General features: G+C 42.4%; 1 protein-coding gene across 1 annotated transcript in view; it reads right to left on the bottom strand.

Annotated features, from left to right (window-relative positions):
- The window catches only part of LOC146396335 (putative serine protease 47), a 42,771-nt gene extending 35,056 nt beyond the window's left edge, over positions 1-7,715 (bottom strand). Inside the window, exon 1 of the mRNA XM_084995475.1 lies at positions 7,572-7,715. Within this exon, the coding sequence (XP_084851601.1) occupies positions 7,572-7,715 (144 nt within the window). The remainder of the gene's footprint in view (positions 1-7,571) is intronic.
- Between the last annotated feature and the right edge of the window lie 9,504 nt (positions 7,716-17,219).

Below are 17,219 nucleotides of genomic sequence, written 5' to 3'. Positions count from 1 at the left end.
TAAAAATGGTTAAAATAATGAGGAATTCCCATCATGACTCAGCAGAAACGAATCTGACTAGAATCCATGAGGACACAGGCTTGATCCCTGGCCTCGCTGAGTGGGTTAAGGATCCAGCAATGCCATGAGCTGTGGTGTTGTAGACATGGCTCAAATTCTGAATTGCTATGGCTGTGGTGCAGGCTGGCAGCCATAGGTATAATTTCACCCGTAACTTGGGAACCTCCATATTCCACAGGTGAGGCCCTAAAATGACTTAAAAAAGAAAAAAGAGTTAAAATGATGAATTTCATGTTATGTAAATGTACTCAATGAAAAAGCTTACATTTGTGTGGATTCACACCTACAATCTGTCCTGTTCCTTTGATCTATGTGTTTGTGTGTGGTTAACCTCTTACTATTACCATACTGTCTTGATAACTGTGATTTTATAGTAAGTCTTAAAATCAGATTTTCTTCTTTTCAAAATTATTTTGGCTGTTCAAGTTCCTCTCACTTTCTATATAGAATTTAAAATTAAGTTGTCAATATATACAATGAGTGATCCTGGGGTTTTGACTGGAGTTGTGTTAAATCTATAGATCACTTTTTTTAAAATTAGCATCTTAACCATATTTAATTTTTCAATCCATGATCATAATATATCTCTCCATTTATTTTGATTTTTAGATGTCTTTTGATCTTCTTTATTAGCTTTTTTTTTATTTTTAAGCATATAGCTCCTGCACACATTTTCAGGTTTATATCAAAGTATTTCCTTTTTTTAAATAAAAGGTATTTTAAAGACAGATTTATACATTACTATTGTATAAATTGCATTTTAATTTTTGTATGTTGACCTTTTCTTTTTCTTTTTCATTTCTGGCCACCCTGCAGCATATGAAGTTCCTGGGCCAGGGATCAGATCCAAGCCAGAGTTGTGACCTAAGTCACAGCAGCAGCAATTCCAGATCCTTCACCCACTGTGCCAAACGGGAGATGGAACCTCGACCCAGTTCTCCCAAGATGCTGCTGATCCCTGTTGTGCCACACCAGGAACTCCATATGTTGACCTTTTATTAGGCAACTATGCTAAATTCACTTGTTAAGTCTAGTAGCCTTTAAAAATAGACTCTAGAGATTTCTACTTTAATGATCATGTCATCCGTTCCAGTCTATATGGTTTTTTCTCCCCTTGCTTTATCATACTGGCTAGTCAGCCTATGATGTTAAAAAAAATGTATATCTTTGCTTTGTTCTTGATCCTGGGGTAAAATATGAAACCTTTCATACTAATCCTGATGTTAATTATAGATTTTTTGTAGGTACCATTTATTAAGGAAGTTCCTTTCTATTCCTAATATACTAGAGGGGTTTTTTGGGGGGTAGCACCCTGCAGCTTATGGAATTCCCGGGCCAGGGATCAGATCTGAGCCAAAGTTGCGACCTACACCAGAGCTGTGGCAATGCCAGCTTCTTTAACCCACTGTGCCGGACAAGGATCAAACCAGCATCCTGGCACTGCAGAGATGCTGCCAATCCCATTGTGCCAGAGGGAACTCCTAATAGAGTTTTTATGATGAATGGATTTGGAGTTTTTTGATTGATTTCAATTTTCTTTTTTATATCAATTAATTTTGAAATTTTTTGTCCAGGGATCAGGATACTATAACTCACAGGCCAAATCCTGCTCATCAACTGCTTCTGTAGAGGCCATAAGCTAAAATAATTTTAAAAAGTTTTTACAAATTTTTAAAGGATTGTAAAAAGAAGAAGAATATAGTATACTACAAAAACTGTATGACACCCAGTGGGCCCTAATTAAACTCAAAAGCTTCTGCACAGCAAAGGAAATCATTTCTAAAAAAAGACAACCTACAGAATGGGAGAAAAATTTTGCAACGGACTCAACTGACAAAGGTTTAATCTCTAAAATATACAAACAACTCATACAATTCAATAGCAAAAAAACAAACAACCCAATTGAAAAATGGGCAGAAGGCCTAAAAAGACATTTCTCCAAAGAAGGCATATAGATGGCCAACAGGCACAAGAAAAAATGCTCAGCATCACTAATTATTAGAGAAATGCAAATCAAAACTACAATGAGATACCACCTCCCGCCAGTTAGAGTGGCCATCATTAACAAGTCAACACATAACAACTGCTGGAGAGGATGTGGAGAAAAGGGAACCCTCCTACACTGTTGATGAGAATGTAAATAGGTAAAACCAGTATAAAAAACAATAAGGTAATATCTCAGAAAACTAAATATGGAACTACTCCTGAGTATGACCTACTCCTGAGCATATATCCAGACAAAAAAAAATTCAATGAAAAAGATACATGCACCTGTATGCTCATGGCAGCACTATTCACAATAGCCAAGACATGGAAACAATCTAATTGCCCATCTGAATGGGTGTTTAGGAAGATGCGGTGCATATATACAATGGAATACTACTCAGCCATAAAAAGGACCAAATAATGCCATTTGCAACAACATGTATGTACCTAGAGACTCTTCTACTGAGTGAAGTAAGTCATAAAGAGATAGACAGACCCCATATGATATAACTTACATGTGGAGTCTAAAATATGGCAGCAATTATCTATCTACAAAACAGAAAAGATCATGGACATGTAGGACAGAAGAGTGTATGTAGTGGGGCTGGGGAGGGACTGGGATGAATTGGGAATCTCAGGTTAGTAGATGAAAACTCTTGCATTTGGAATGGATAAGCAAGGAGATCCTGCTGTATAGCGTAGAAAACTATATATCTAATCACTTGTGATGGAACATGATGGAGGATAATGTGAGAAAAAGAAGGTGTATATATATATATATATATATATATATATATATATATATATATGTGTGTGTGTGTGTGTGTGTGTGTGACTGGGTTATTTTGCTGTACAGCAGAAATTGACAGAACATTATAAATCAATCATATTTTTTAAATGTGTAAGTTCTATCCCTAGATTCTTATGTTTTTAAATACGAGGATATATATGGCTATCTAGTTGTTCTAGCACTATTTGTTGAAGAGACCATCTTTTCTCCATTGTATTTCTTCAAGATCAGTTCACTACACTTACGTGAGTCTCTCTCTGGGTTCTTTATTCTGTTTCAATGATCTGTTTGACCGTTCTTTCACCAGTACCACGTGGTCTTGATTACTATAGCTTTATCATAAGTCTTGAAGTCAGGCAGTGTCAGTCCTCCAACTTTACTCTCCTCCTTCAATACTGGCTATTCTGGGTCTTTTTCCATTCTGGATAAACTTTAGAATCACTTAGTTAATATCCACAAAATAAGGCCAGCATTTTCGAAGAGACTGCATTGAATCTATAAATCAAGTTTCAAAGGGCCAACATCTTGCCAATATTGAGTTTCCCATGCATGGACATGAAATATCTCTACATTTACCTAGTTCTTTATTTTTTTCATCAGAGTTTTATAGTTTTTCTTGTATCGATCTTGAATGAATTTTGTTAGATTTATACCTAAGTATTTGATTTCTTGAGGCTAATGTAAATGGCAATGTGTTTTAAATTTCAAATTCTACTTGTTTATTGCTACTACAAAGAAAGTGTTAGTTTTAGCACATTAAACTTGTATCCTGTGATCTTGCTATAAGAAAAAGTCCCAGAACTTTTTTTGTTAATTCTTTTGTATTTTCTATATAGACAATCATGTCATCAATGAACAGACAGTTTTACTTCTTCTTGTCCATCCTATATAGCTTTTATTTCCTTTTTGATATTACTGAATTATCTAGAACTTCTGGTATAATTTTGAAAAGGAGTGGAGAGAGAGGACATCTGCCTTATTCCTGCTCTGAGTAGAAAAGCTTCAGGCAACTGACCATTAAGTATGAGTTAGCTGTTGATTTTGTGTAGATGTTCTTTATCAAGTTGTGAAATTCCCTCTATTTCTAGTTTGCTAAGAGGTATTTGGAGAGTTAATCAAAGATATAAGGACGTATGAGAATTTCCATGCGGAGTTATTTATCATAGAAAAAAAAGAAACAAATGTTCAAAAATATAGTTGATACATTAAGCAGGAAATTGCCCAGTTTTTAAATATTATGTTTCCAAACATTACTGTATGATGTGGCACAAAACCCTGCTTCATAATATTAGGTGCCAAATAGTAGAATATGACCTGCATATACAATATTAAACTAATTTTATTATGTTTATCAACTTTAAAAAAAAGAGTGTTGGATTTTATCAGATACTTTTCTGTATCCGTTGATATGATCATGCAATTTTTCTTTTTTTTTCTTTTAAGGCCACACCTGTGGCAAATAGAAGTTCCCAGGCTAGGGGTTGAATTAAGCTGCAGCTGAGGGCCTATGCCACAGCTACAGCCACAGCAATGCTAGATCCTTAACCTATTGAGCAAAACCAGGGGTTGAACTCACATTCTCACAGACACTATGTTGCATTCTTAACCCGAGCCAAATGGGAACTCCTAAATTTTCTTCTTTAGCATATTAATGTGATGGATTACATTAAATGAATTTCCAAATGTTAAACTGACCTTGCAGACTTGGCATAAATCACACATGGTTATCATGTAAAATTCTCTTCATACATTTTCAGTTTCGATTTGCTAATATTTTGTTGAAGATTTCTGCATTTGTGTTCATGAGAGATATTGGTCCGTAGTTTTCCTTTAAGACTATCTGGTTTTGGTTTTAAGGTAATGTTGGCCTTGGATAATGAGTTAGGAGATGTCCCCTCTGCTTCTGTCTTCTTGAAGAGATTGTATAGAATTGGCATAATTTCTTCCTTAAATGTTTGAATTTACCAGTGAACCTATGTGGGCTTGCTGTTTTCTGTTTTGAAAGGTTATTAATTATTGATTCAATTTCTTTAATAGATAAAGGCCTATTCAGTCTTTTTCTTCTTGGAAGAGTTTTGGCAGATGTATCTTTCAAGGAATTACTCCATTTAATCCAGATTAATAGATGTGTGGACATAGGTTTGTTCATAGCATTCTTTAATTATCCTTTTAAAATCCATGGGATCTATATTAATGTCCCTCTTTCATTTTGGATCTTAGTAATTTGTATTTTCTCTTTTTTTCTTAGTCAGCCTGGCTAGAGGCTTATCAATGCTATTGATCATTTCAAAGAATTTGTTTTTTTTTAAACTGAAGCATAATCGACCTACAATATTATTTTATTTTATTTATTTTTTATTTTTTTTTGTCTTTTGTCTTTTTGTTGTTGTTGTTGTTGTTGTTGTTGCTATTTCTTGGGCTGCTCCCGCGGCAAATGGAGTTTCCCAGGCTAGGGGTCGAATCGGAGCTGTAGCCACCGGCCTACGCCAGAGCCACAGCAACGCGGGATCCGAGCCGCGTCTGCAACCTACACCACAGCTCACGGCAACGCCGGGTCGTTAACCCACTGAGCAAGGGCAGGGACCGAACCCGCAACCTCATGGTTCCTAGTCGGATTTGTTAACCACTGCGCCACGACGGGAACTCCTACAATATTATTTTAGTTCCAGGTACACAACATAGTGATTCAATATTTCTATACATTACAAGATGATTACTATGATAAGTCTAGTTACAATATGACACCATACAAATTACAATATTACTGACTATATTGCACATGCTGTACATTTCATCCTCATCACTCATTTATATTGTAACTAGAAGTTAAACCTCTTAATCCTCCTAACCTGTTTCACTCAATCCACCACCTTATTTAGGAGTGTTTTTATGTTGTTCATATTTTCATTTGCTTTGTTTTTTAGATTCCACATATAAGCAAAATCATACATCATTTTTCTTTCTCTGACTTATTTCATTTAGCATAATATCCTCTAGGTCCATCCATGATGTCACATCCAAATCACAAGAGATTGCATTCTTTCTTTATGGCCGAGTAATTTTCCACTCTATATATGTAGGTGTATATACACACTACTGCTTAACTCCACTGCAGCATATTTATCCATTTTACTACTTAAGAATACTTGAGTTGTTTCCAATTCGGGACTACTATGCATGCTTCTATGAATAATCTTGTTCATACTGTCATGATTCTCACGTACAAGAGCTTCTCAAAGATTCCTAGGAGTGGTGATACAAATATATCCAATATTACCATTTTATAACTAATTGTTTTCCAAATGCCAGATTAATATGCATTACCTCCAGTGCTGAATGAGTTCTTGTTGCAATATGCCTCACCAACACTCATAACTCTAAAGGTTTTCAATGTTCGCCAAACTGAGTGTATAGAGAGGTAAAATACAATTTCTTGAATATTAATGATTTTAAGTAAATTTTCATTTTGGCCATTTTTATTTCTGGTATTATGAAGCACCACCTATTTTCTATTCTTTGTATGACTTTTTCTTATTGAATTAAAGAGATTTAAAATGATATGTTTAGGGATTTCCCATTCTGCTGCAACAGAAATGAATCTGACTAGGAACCATGAGGTTGCAGGTTCGATCCCTGGCCTCTCTCAGTGGGTTAAGGATCCGGCGTTGCTGTGAGCTGTGGTGTAGGTTGCAGGTGCGGCTCAGATCCCACGTTGCTATGGCTCTGGTGTAGGCCGGCGGCTACAGCTCCAATTAGACCCCTAGCCTGGGAACCTCCATATGCCACAGGTGTGGCCCTAGAAATGGCAAAAAGACCAAAAAATTTACTTTGAGTCATTGTATTTTTTTCATTTAATACTGTGAGATGTTTGTCACAGGAGGTTGAACTTGTCCCATACATACCTTGTGACAACTCATGGCTATGAGGTCAGTGATCTCACCACACAACATAGTGATTGTATACCCAGGTGGAGTATAAAATCTGGAAGCCCTTTCCTTACTTTGCAGGACTTATTCTGATAAGAAAAAAACATAAGTCATCACAAATTTCTAATTTTAAACCTCAACACAAAACTGCATTCTAACTTTTACAATCTCATCCCCACTGAGTCCCACTGCCACCTGGGTTTGGTAAATGGCTCTGGGATTGGGTGGGTTATGGAGAGAGGTAACAGCTGGGCGGTAGGGCTCATGGAGGCCCACCCCGGGTTTCACTGTGCATCCCTGTGGGACTTTGGGCAAAACAGCCTCTGCTTCATTTGAGAAATGTGGGTGATGCTAACTGCAGGTGGTGTTTTTGTACAGTCAAGGTGATAACACAGAGCATGGGATCTCTCTTTTTAAACAGAGGAAAGAGAATCTGAGCAGTGATTTGCCTCAGGTCCCCAGATAGTGAGGGGCAGGCTGGGCTAAGACCCCAAGTCCCATTTACATCCTTTCCAATGATATCCTTTAAAGTGTCCTGCTGGGAGGCCAGCAGGCCATTTTTTCAGGTAACAGTTTAAAAATCAGAGCATTTAGCTGGCCCATCTGTGGGACCCACCAAGTCAATGACAGCAGCTCTTGAGGATGGGAAAGTTCTTTTCCTTGTTCCACACATACGCTCTCAAGGAGAGGTCAAAGGAACAGGTGATGACTTGACTCTGGTCCTTGAAATGAAAAACCAAGTGAGGCAGGGACGTGGGCTCCAAAGCTCAGAGCCTCGACACAGGCAGGTGGGCGGGCGCCACGCTCACCACCCCCATGGATGTGATGGACCTCTGGTGGTCCTGAAAGGTCACCAGCTGCAGGCCGTGGATGGTGAAGAGCACCAGCTCTGACCCGGACACCAGCAGGATCACCTGAGAGCCGTGGCCCTTCATGATGTGAGGAGGCATCATGGTCTCTGGCAGGAGGAAACTTGTGATCTGTTCTCCTTTTTGAAATAAAGACACACAGACTGTCATTTCTTAGTAGCAGCTGCGGGTCTAGAACAGACATGCCTCACCTAAGATGGTGGAAAAAGAAATGGCTTTGTGGTCACAGCTGTGTTCAGTCCTGACCCATGCATTTGTTCTCCTAAGTCCCCCAGGCACCGGCTCTGAGATACTGACTGCGATGCCGTACAGGGGCTGGGAAGGCCCAAGATGACATGACAGTGGAAATGACCCAAGGATGAGGCTTCTACCCTGCTTTCTCCCCTTCCCCATCTAAGACAGGATGATGTAAGAAATGGCCACATGAGAACTACGACTTTTATGACATCTGCCAAAAACTTGGTGAAGATACTTTTATACTGTATAGTGTTACTTGTTAAAAAAATTTTTTTTATTTGATCATTTCCTTATGGAATTTAGCACCAGGAACATAAAATGACCTCTTCTGAAGAAGTCATGTGTTTTCTCACATCAGACAAAGGATTACATTACACATCCTGTATCCCTTTTTTCCTTGGCTGCCAGGAAGCTCAGAGTAAAATTTATGGTCAAATGATGACAGGAAAACAAATGAACATAATACAAAAGAAAAAATGCTAAGGACCACAGGGAAAGCCTATCAGAGGGATGCAGGGTTTGGGAAATAGAGGAGACAAAAAAGGAGATGGATGTGGGTCTTATTTTCCTACTGGATGAGGAGTTCATTAGGGAAGAGAGAGTTGTGGCTTTTATTCACCTTTGTGTGCACTCAGTGCTGAGAACAGTGACTCTGACCTAGTTGTGAAAGAGAGGGATGAATGCAGCAGGGAGACCAGTCAGGAGAGGGGAGAGAGTGGACCGTAGGTGACGTCTGAGGCCCAGGGCCAGGCACAGGGTCCACTACACAGCACACGCCCAACTGCTCAGCCGTTACATAAATCCCAACAAGAAAACCTTTGTTGGAGTTCCCGTCGTGGCGCAGTGGTTAACGAATCCGACTAGGAACCATGAGGTTGCGGGTTCGGTCCCTGCCCTTGCTCAGTGGGTTAACGATCCGGCGTTGCTGTGAGCTGTGGTGTAGGTTGCAGACGTGGCTCGGATCCCACGTTGCTGTGGCTCTGGCGTAGGACAGTGGCTACAGCTCTGATTGGACCCCTAGCCTGGGAACCTCCATATGCCGTGGGAGAGGCCCAAAGAAATAGCAAAAAGAAAAAAAAAAAAAGAAAACCTTTGTTGGCTCACTATGATTCACTGAGAGGAAAGAAAAGTGCCCCAAAGGAAACATGAGCAATCTGTGCTTGAAGCATCATAAGGCATGGAGGTGACAGCCCTAATACGGGGATCCTTACCCACAGTCCACTTGATCCCTGGACTTCTTGGCCCCTAGCTTATAGGTGGTGACAACAAACTGCATGCCATTGTCATTTCTGTGCATCACCATTAGCCGGGCTGCCTTGTCAGGGGCCCAACAGGCCCTGGACATCTGCCAGATGGGAGGCAGAAGGCTCATCCTCTGATGGACACAGCAAAGAGTGAGTGTGGAACACCTGGGGAGAGACTGCCACATGTCAACACCGTCTCACGTCTCCTCACCGGTGAGGGAGGGGACTTCTCCAACCTGGGAGCACTATGAAAACCGCTCCCACAGACCCAACCACCATGACCTTACTTGGGTCTTACAGGAGTGGCCTGTGCCACCTGTGGACCCTCCTTTCGTGACCACACCAACCACAAAGTGAGGTTAATCCAGCCCTAGTGTGGCCCTGCTGGGAACATGGTGGCACACTGGTCCCAGGGAGGGCGATGTGATGGGTGAATCAAATAAACGGATTTTCTGTTTTTGAGCAGCTGCATGTCACCATCTTGCTTTTGCCTCCAATGTCTTCCTCGGTAATTCCTCTCCTATCTCCTTGCAGGCTGCTTCCAAACACCCGCTTCTCGGTGCTGCCCATGGATCCTGTGGCCTCTCTCTGCTGGCTGCCCTCTTCAACCACCAGCCTCCCCTGGCTACAGGCTCCAGCACCGCCAGTCTGTCCTGCTCTGCCACTGCTCTCTCTTGCTGTCCTTCCTTGGCCACCAGCCCAAGTACATCTTAGAGATCTTCTCCAGCTGCCTGCTTTTCACCCTAGTCTAATTTTCAAATACAACCCCTGGCACTCAGAACGAACATCTCTGAGCCCATGAATCGCTGGCAGATGCAGCCCCTCACATGGGCCAGCTACGTGCAGGCCTCCAGGTAATGGATGCTGTACCTGCACTGTCAGCATCTCCTCCATGCCCGGCCTGGACCCTCTCTTCCTCACTCTTGCTGAAGACAGTTCTCAGGCCACCAAATACCTCATGAGCCTTTCCACCAAGAAGTCTCTAAGGCCCCAAACCCCTTCAATATTGAACTCTGCCCTCTCTAGCCAGGGAGCTGACCCCTTCCAACCTGTGGGCAACAGGGCAGCATGGAAACAGCAGAGGCTCCAGGGAGAAGCCAGCATTGTGTTAAGTCAGCTGGTGGCCCGTGAAGGCCACCACTGCTCTCAGCCACCACCGTCACTCATCGTCATCATCCCCATGGGCTAAGGGGCTTGGTGTTACACACGAAGCTGCCCCCGAGATGTACCCTACAAGCCTAGGGCACAGGACCTGCCACCTTGAGTGCACAAAGCCAAGTCCCGTGGGCAAGGAACACAGCCCCACTACTGACCTTTGGGCCCAAGTCTGAATGTGGGGTTGACGCAAACACCCACGGCCAGTCAGGAGAGCAAAGGAGACTGGCGGGGCTGTTGGGAAACATGCTCACCCTGGAGAGCAGCTGCAGCTGGGGCACCGTCAGCATGTAGAGTGCCCCCTCGGCACAGGTGGCCTGCAAGCCAGGGGACAAAAACTGAATAAAGAGCTAAAGTGAATCAGAGAGAAAGTGTCCAAGAAGATAAGCGAGGAAGATCAAATAAACGCATAAATGAAGCTCCTAGAGAGGAGAAGTTAAATAATTAACAGCCTGGCATTTACAGTCCATGTACAATGAAACTTTCTGGAGGTCAAAGAAAACCTGAATCATGTACTGAAAGGGTATATAAACTCCTGGGAAAGTTGAGCTATGACGATACCTACAAACATCTATATTCAAGAGAATGGATCAAAGCAGAAAGGTGGGAGTTCCCATTGTGGCTCAGCAGGTTAAGAACCTGACTAGTATCCATGAGGAGGTGGGTTCCATCCCTGGCCTTGTTTAAGGATCCAGTGGTGCACTAAGCTTGTGGTGTAGTTCACAGATGCGGCTCGGGGCCAGAGTTGCTATGGCTATGGCATATGCTGGCAGCTGCAGCTCCAATTCGACCCCTGGCCTGGGAACTTCCATATGGCATGGAAGGAAAAAAAAAGGGCAAAGCGGAAAGGTGGTGGAATATGAGAGGAAAGGTGCCAGGCACATGCCAAGCCTTAGAAAACATGAGTAGTGATCCTGATTAGCAGAAGAGATACAGGATTCAGGCCCCAAGTAGGAAATGAAACAAAAGTGAAGACCCTTTGCCATGCTAAAAGCTGTAATTCACAATGAAGTAATAATACTTAGACATACCTAGGAATCAAACACCCCAATCACATTTACAGAGCAGATACAAGAAAGAGTGGAATGAAATTCACTGATAATTAATAAATTATGTGTTTAAATATATTATTAAAATAATAATAATAATATGGTGGAGTTCCCATCACGGCTCAGTGGTTAACGAATCTGACTAGCATCCATGAGGACACAGGTTTGAACTCTGGCCTTGCTCAGTAGGTGAAGGATCCAGTGTTGCCATGAGCTGTGGTGTAGGTTGCAGTCGTGGCTTGGATCCCACATTGCTATGGCTGTGGTGTATGCCAGCAGCTACAGCTCTGATTAGGCCCCTAGCCTGGGAATCTCCATATGGCATGGGTGTGGCCCTAAAAAGCAAAAAACAGTATATATATATATATATATATATATATATATATATATATATATAAAGAATAATATAATTCTCAGCCTAAGACAAGCCAAGTAGATAAAAAGTAAATAAATATGACATAAACAACATAATTAAGAATGACTAGGAGTTTCTGTTGTGGCTCAGAGGGTTAAGAACCCAACTAGTATTCATTGCAGGTTTGATCCCTGGCCTTGCTCAGTGGGTTAAGGATCTGGCATTGCCACAAGCTGTGGTGTAGTTTACAGATGCAGCTTGGATCTGGCATTGCTGTGACTGTGGTGTAGGCTGGAAGCTGCAGCTCTGATTTGACCCATAGCCCAGGAACTTCCATATGCTGCAAGTACAATCTTAATAAGGCAAAAAAAAAAAAAAAAAAAAAAAAGAATGACTACCTTTGGACCTCTGCACCCTAATAATGGAGAGCACAGTCCTCACAAGCACACACAGTTAGAAAAACTGAATAAAGGTTGGCACAAGATGAAGAATATGGGAGTTCCCCTTGTGGCTCAGCAGTAATGAAACCAATTAGTATCCATGAGGACATGGGATCGATCCCTGGCCTCGCTCAGTGGGTTAAGGATCTGGCATTGCCATGAGCTGTGATACAGGTCGCAAATGTGGCCCAGATCTGCTCTTACTGTGGCCGTGGTGCATGCGGGCAGCTAGAGCTCTGATTCAACCCCTAGCCTGGGAACTTCCATATGCCATAGGTGGGGCCCTAAAGAGAAAAAAAAGAAAGAATGTGACTGGTTGCTGCAAAGGTGCAGGTGTGATTCCTGCACAGTGGGTTAAAGGATCAGGCATTGCTACAGCTGCAGCTTATATTCAACACTTGGCCCAGGAGCTTACATATGCTGGGCATGCAGCCATAAAAAGAAATAATTTTTTTTAAACTTTATGTATGGTGAATTAATAAAAACAATATCCTCTGGTCACAATGATATAAAACTAGTAATCAATAGCAATATTTAACAGACAAGACATTAGTATAATCACAAAAAAAATGGGAGAAAGTTCGTATACACAAAAAGAAATAACACGGGGGAAAATTTTTTAAGCAGAGGGAATTTAAAGAAAAATTATCAAGAGAATATTCTACAGAATTGTGTGCATAGAAAATTGAAAACCTAGATACACTGGGTAGTTTCCTAGGAAAATACAACATATCAAAATGATCTTAGGAGACAGAAAAGCCTGAGCAAACCAATTTCTATAGAAGACAAAGAAAATTACCCCACAAAAAAGTATCCAGCACCAGATGATGAAAACCTACAGAAATGCGGACATTTATGCCATGTTCACTGCTTCTTAAGATATTGGTTGTCCTGAAATCAATCAATAGATTCAAAGTAACCAAAATCCCAGGAAGCAGTTTTGTAGAAATTGACAAGCTGTCTTGAAAAATTTTAGGGAAATGGATATATTTTCAAAAAAAATGCTGGAGGTCACAATTTAGCTATACTTTGCAGGAAACAAGACCCTGTGCGACCGTCATAAGGCCAGACATACAGATAAGTGGAAAGTGACCCACACATTCAACATATAATACATGTGACACAGACAGCTGATATTTTCATAAATGAAGGTGATGATGTAATTCGATGAGGAAAGGATGGTCTTTCCCACAAATTCTGGATATCCATTTGTAAATAAAAAGGAACCCTGGAGTTCCCTTGTGGCTCAGTGGTCATGAACCCGACTAGTATGCATGAGGATGTGGATTCAAACCCTGGCCCTGCTCAGTGGATTAAGGATCTGGCACTGCTGGGCGCTATGGTGTAGGTTGCAGATGTAGCACGGATCTGGTGTTGCTGTGGTTGAGGCATAGGGTGGCAGCTGCAGCTCTGATTCTATCCCTAGCCTGGGAATGTCCATATGCAAGGGTACAGCACTAAAAAAAAAAAGCAGAAAGAAAGAAACTTGACACTGACCTTGCTCACAAATATAATTCAACTTGAAATAAGCCACTGACATACACAGAGAACATCTTCGAAATAATGCCTGGGACAGGGGAAAACTCACAAAGCTGAGCCAAGGAGTCAAGGTGCTGGGTACGCATTTGGAGGCCTTTTCAGGTTGTTAGCAGTTCAGGACACTGTGGGTGCAGAACTGAGGTTGCCTGGCCAGCTGGGGCCAGGGCCAGTTCTTGCTCCCAGGCCCACCCACAGCATGGTGGCCAGCACCTGGTTCACACAAGGCCCCCAGACCTTTGAGTCTCCGACTTCGTCTTCTGCTACCAGCCAGAATAAACCCTGTGCCCTTAAAGCACTCATGGAGTTAGAGCCCACCCAGGTCATCTCTCTTTAGCTGGGTAACAGAAATTTCTCATGATGCTATAAGCTTTGACCACTTCTCCTGAAATTCCACACGTTTACTCAATATATTTTTCGGCCGTATATTGAGGTGCATCCTAAAGTAGCATGGCTGTATCTTCCTGGGAGGTTGACTTAATTATTATCTGGAGATGACCCCTAATATCCAGGAAAGACTAGGACCTTCCAGCCCTCCCATCTAGCATTACTAGCTGGGTCAGCTTGCTTCTGGTTCTCATCCCCAGGGCACACCATTTTCCCATCCTTCTATTTATTTATTTATTTATTTATTTTGCTTTAGGTTTTATTTTTCTGTTATAGTTGATTTACATTGTTCTGTTGATTTATGCTGTAAAGTGACTCAGTCATACACACACACACACAAATTCTTTTTTTTCACATTGTCAGCTTCCATCACAAGTGAGTGTCTAGATGCAGTTCACTGTGCTATACACCAGAATCTCACTGCTTATCCACCCCAAATGCAATAGTTCATTTTCCCATCCTTTCAATTCCACCCTTCCTAAGTGTTCTGTTTTAGATGAGTCTTATATTAGTTTCCTAGGGCTGCAGTAATAAAATCAGTGGCTTAAAAAAGCAAAAATTTAGGAGTTCCCACTGTGGCACAGCAGGAATGAACCCAACGAGTAACCATGAGCACATAGGTTCGATCTCTGGCCTCAGCAGGTTAAGGATCTGGTGTTGCCGTGAGCTGTGGTGTAGATCGCAGATGCAGCTTGGATCCCGGGTTGCTGTGGTTGTGGTGTAGGCTGGCAGCTACAGCTCTGATTTGACCCCTAGCCTGGAAACTTCCACATGCTGCCAGTGTGGCCCTAAAAATAAAGCAAAACAAACCAAAAAAGTCAGCAAAAGTTTATTCTCTCACAGTTCTAGAAGCCAGAAGCCTCAAATCAATAGCCAGCAGGGCCATCCTTCCTCTAATGGCTCTAGGGCTATCCTTGGCTTGTAACAGCAGATCCAGGGTTGTTTCTGTCTGCGCCTGGCTTCTCTGAGTGTGTATCTCTGTGTCCTCTCCTCTTCTTACAAAGATACCACCCATGAGATTAAGGGCCCAAACGAAATCCAAGATGATTTCCTCTTGAGATCATTAAGTACAAAGAAAAGGTACCATTTCCAAATAAGGCCACATTCTGAGGCTCTGGCTCAGGCTCAGCACAGCCACAGAAGCCTCTCTGCTATGACAGAAATGACCTCTTCAGGATGCAGGCAAGCCTGGCCATCTGGGGCACATTCTCCCAGAAGGAAGTAGCTTCCTGCCACCCTCAGACCCTTGCCACAGGCAATGACACTAGAGAAGGCCACCCTATGAGTACATGGAGAAAGAGAATTCTCACACTGTACAGCACTGCCAGCATCCTATGCCATGGGCACTTCTAGAGCACTGCGCTTCCCAGATCCCACACAAAGGACACAACCAGCACTCCACACAAATGGCTTACCTTCAGGTTGTCCTCTTTGCCTTCCATCTCCGCCAACTCCTAGCCCTGGAGGTGCATGTCCACACTCCTGGGCCATTGCCAGTGGTATGGCCATGCGGCCAGCAAGTGCAGAAACAAAACTCACCCAAGGTTTCCCCTCTGGGATGAAGACCTCAGGACCTCTTGCCTCCCAGACACCCCAAACAGAAACAACATTAACATCTGTCTCTGCACATTCCAGGCACCCTAAACTCCTGACTGACAGGGATTAAGACACTCACTTCACTTTACTGTTTCTTATTTATCTATGTTGTTTTTTAGGGCCACACCCACAGCATGTGGAGGTTTCCAGGCTGGGGGTCTAATCAGACCTACAGCTGCCAGTCGACACCATAGCCACAGCAACATGGGATCCGAGCCACATCTGCAAACTACACCACAGCTCATGGCAATGCCAGGTCATTAACCCACTGAGTGGGTCCAGGGATCAAACCCACAACCCCATGGTTCTTAGTCAGATTCCTTTCCACTGTGCCATGATGGGAACTCATTTCACTTTAAAAACACACAACCCTGACCTCTTGAGCAAGTCACTGAAGGGAACCTGCCCCCATCTGCTAGCCTTAGATGCCAGGCCTCACAGAGCACCATGTGGCTTACCAACACAAGTTCAGGTTCAGGGAAATGAAACATGAGGCTTTCAGTCATCAAACATCAGAAGTGAGTCATAATAAAGGGTTGGAGTCCACTTTCAATATTTGACAGTGATAGCTTTTAAGGCCCATCCCTCTCTCTTCCCCAGGGGCAAGCTGATAAGGGGAACCTGCAGAGAATTCAAACCAGGAAATCCTGGCCCAGGAGTGAGAACCCTCCCTCAAGCCCCACTCCCCAAACCTCTGGGAAAACCAGAACCTGGAACTCCTCCCTGCTCCCTCAGCCATTCCCAGAGCTGCCTCCTGGAAGCCCACCCTGCTCTCTAAAGAACAGATTAACCTTTCACACCCCGTGGTCATGTGTGGCATCATCAGGCTTGATAACCAAGGCAAATTTCGGGTCTGGGTGGATCCTGCCCCACCACAAGACACATTCATCTTCCTCTCAGGATTCAGAAGCTATATGCTATATACTGGTCTTCTGGGAGTTAGACGAGAGATTACTGTGTGTAGCCTGCCTTATAAAGGATACTGCTAATTGTTCATTTAATCTTCTCGGATAATTCAAGGAACTTGGACTTTTCAGTTCCTCATAACCTTCTCCAAACCTAAATGCTAAAGTCACGTAGTTTACTTCTGCATATAGTTAACAGTCCACAAGGCATTGTTGTTGCTATTTTATACAGTGGATATTAATTTAGATTTCCTCATGTTTCCTTCATCATGGCCGTTGCTCATCAATCCTTCCTGCTTCTCTGAAATTTTATCTGTGATCCTTTTCCCTCTGCCTGAAGAAGTCTCATTAGTATTACACTGAAGGTAGTTTTATTTCCTCTGGCTACGGTTAGGTAGAGTTTTCTTAGGTTTCCATTGTCACAGGTCACTCTGATAGGTCTAGCTGCAGATTTATTTTTATTTCCCCTGCTGGGGGTTTGCAGGGCCTTCTTGATTCCATGGATTAACATCTTTGGTCATTTCGGAAAAACATCTACCATCATCTCTTCAAATGTTTATGTCCCCCTGCCTCACCTGCTCCTAAGACATCAAATAAATAAATACTAAAATTTTGCATGGATCCTTGATGGCCTTGTCACTGAAAGTGAGGTCTGTAACCTGATAGCATCAATATTCTGAAGAA

Source organism: Sus scrofa, chromosome 14 (assembly GCF_054392235.1).
Source record: "Sus scrofa isolate SSC_HxYL_T2T_F1_AM1 chromosome 14, Sscrofa_HxYL_maternal_Yorkshire_Landrace_v2.0, whole genome shotgun sequence".
In the NCBI taxonomy this organism is placed as follows: Eukaryota; Metazoa; Chordata; class Mammalia; order Artiodactyla; family Suidae; genus Sus; species Sus scrofa.
Note: the sequence above shows the minus strand (reverse complement) of the source record. Positions and strands in the feature narration are given on the sequence as shown.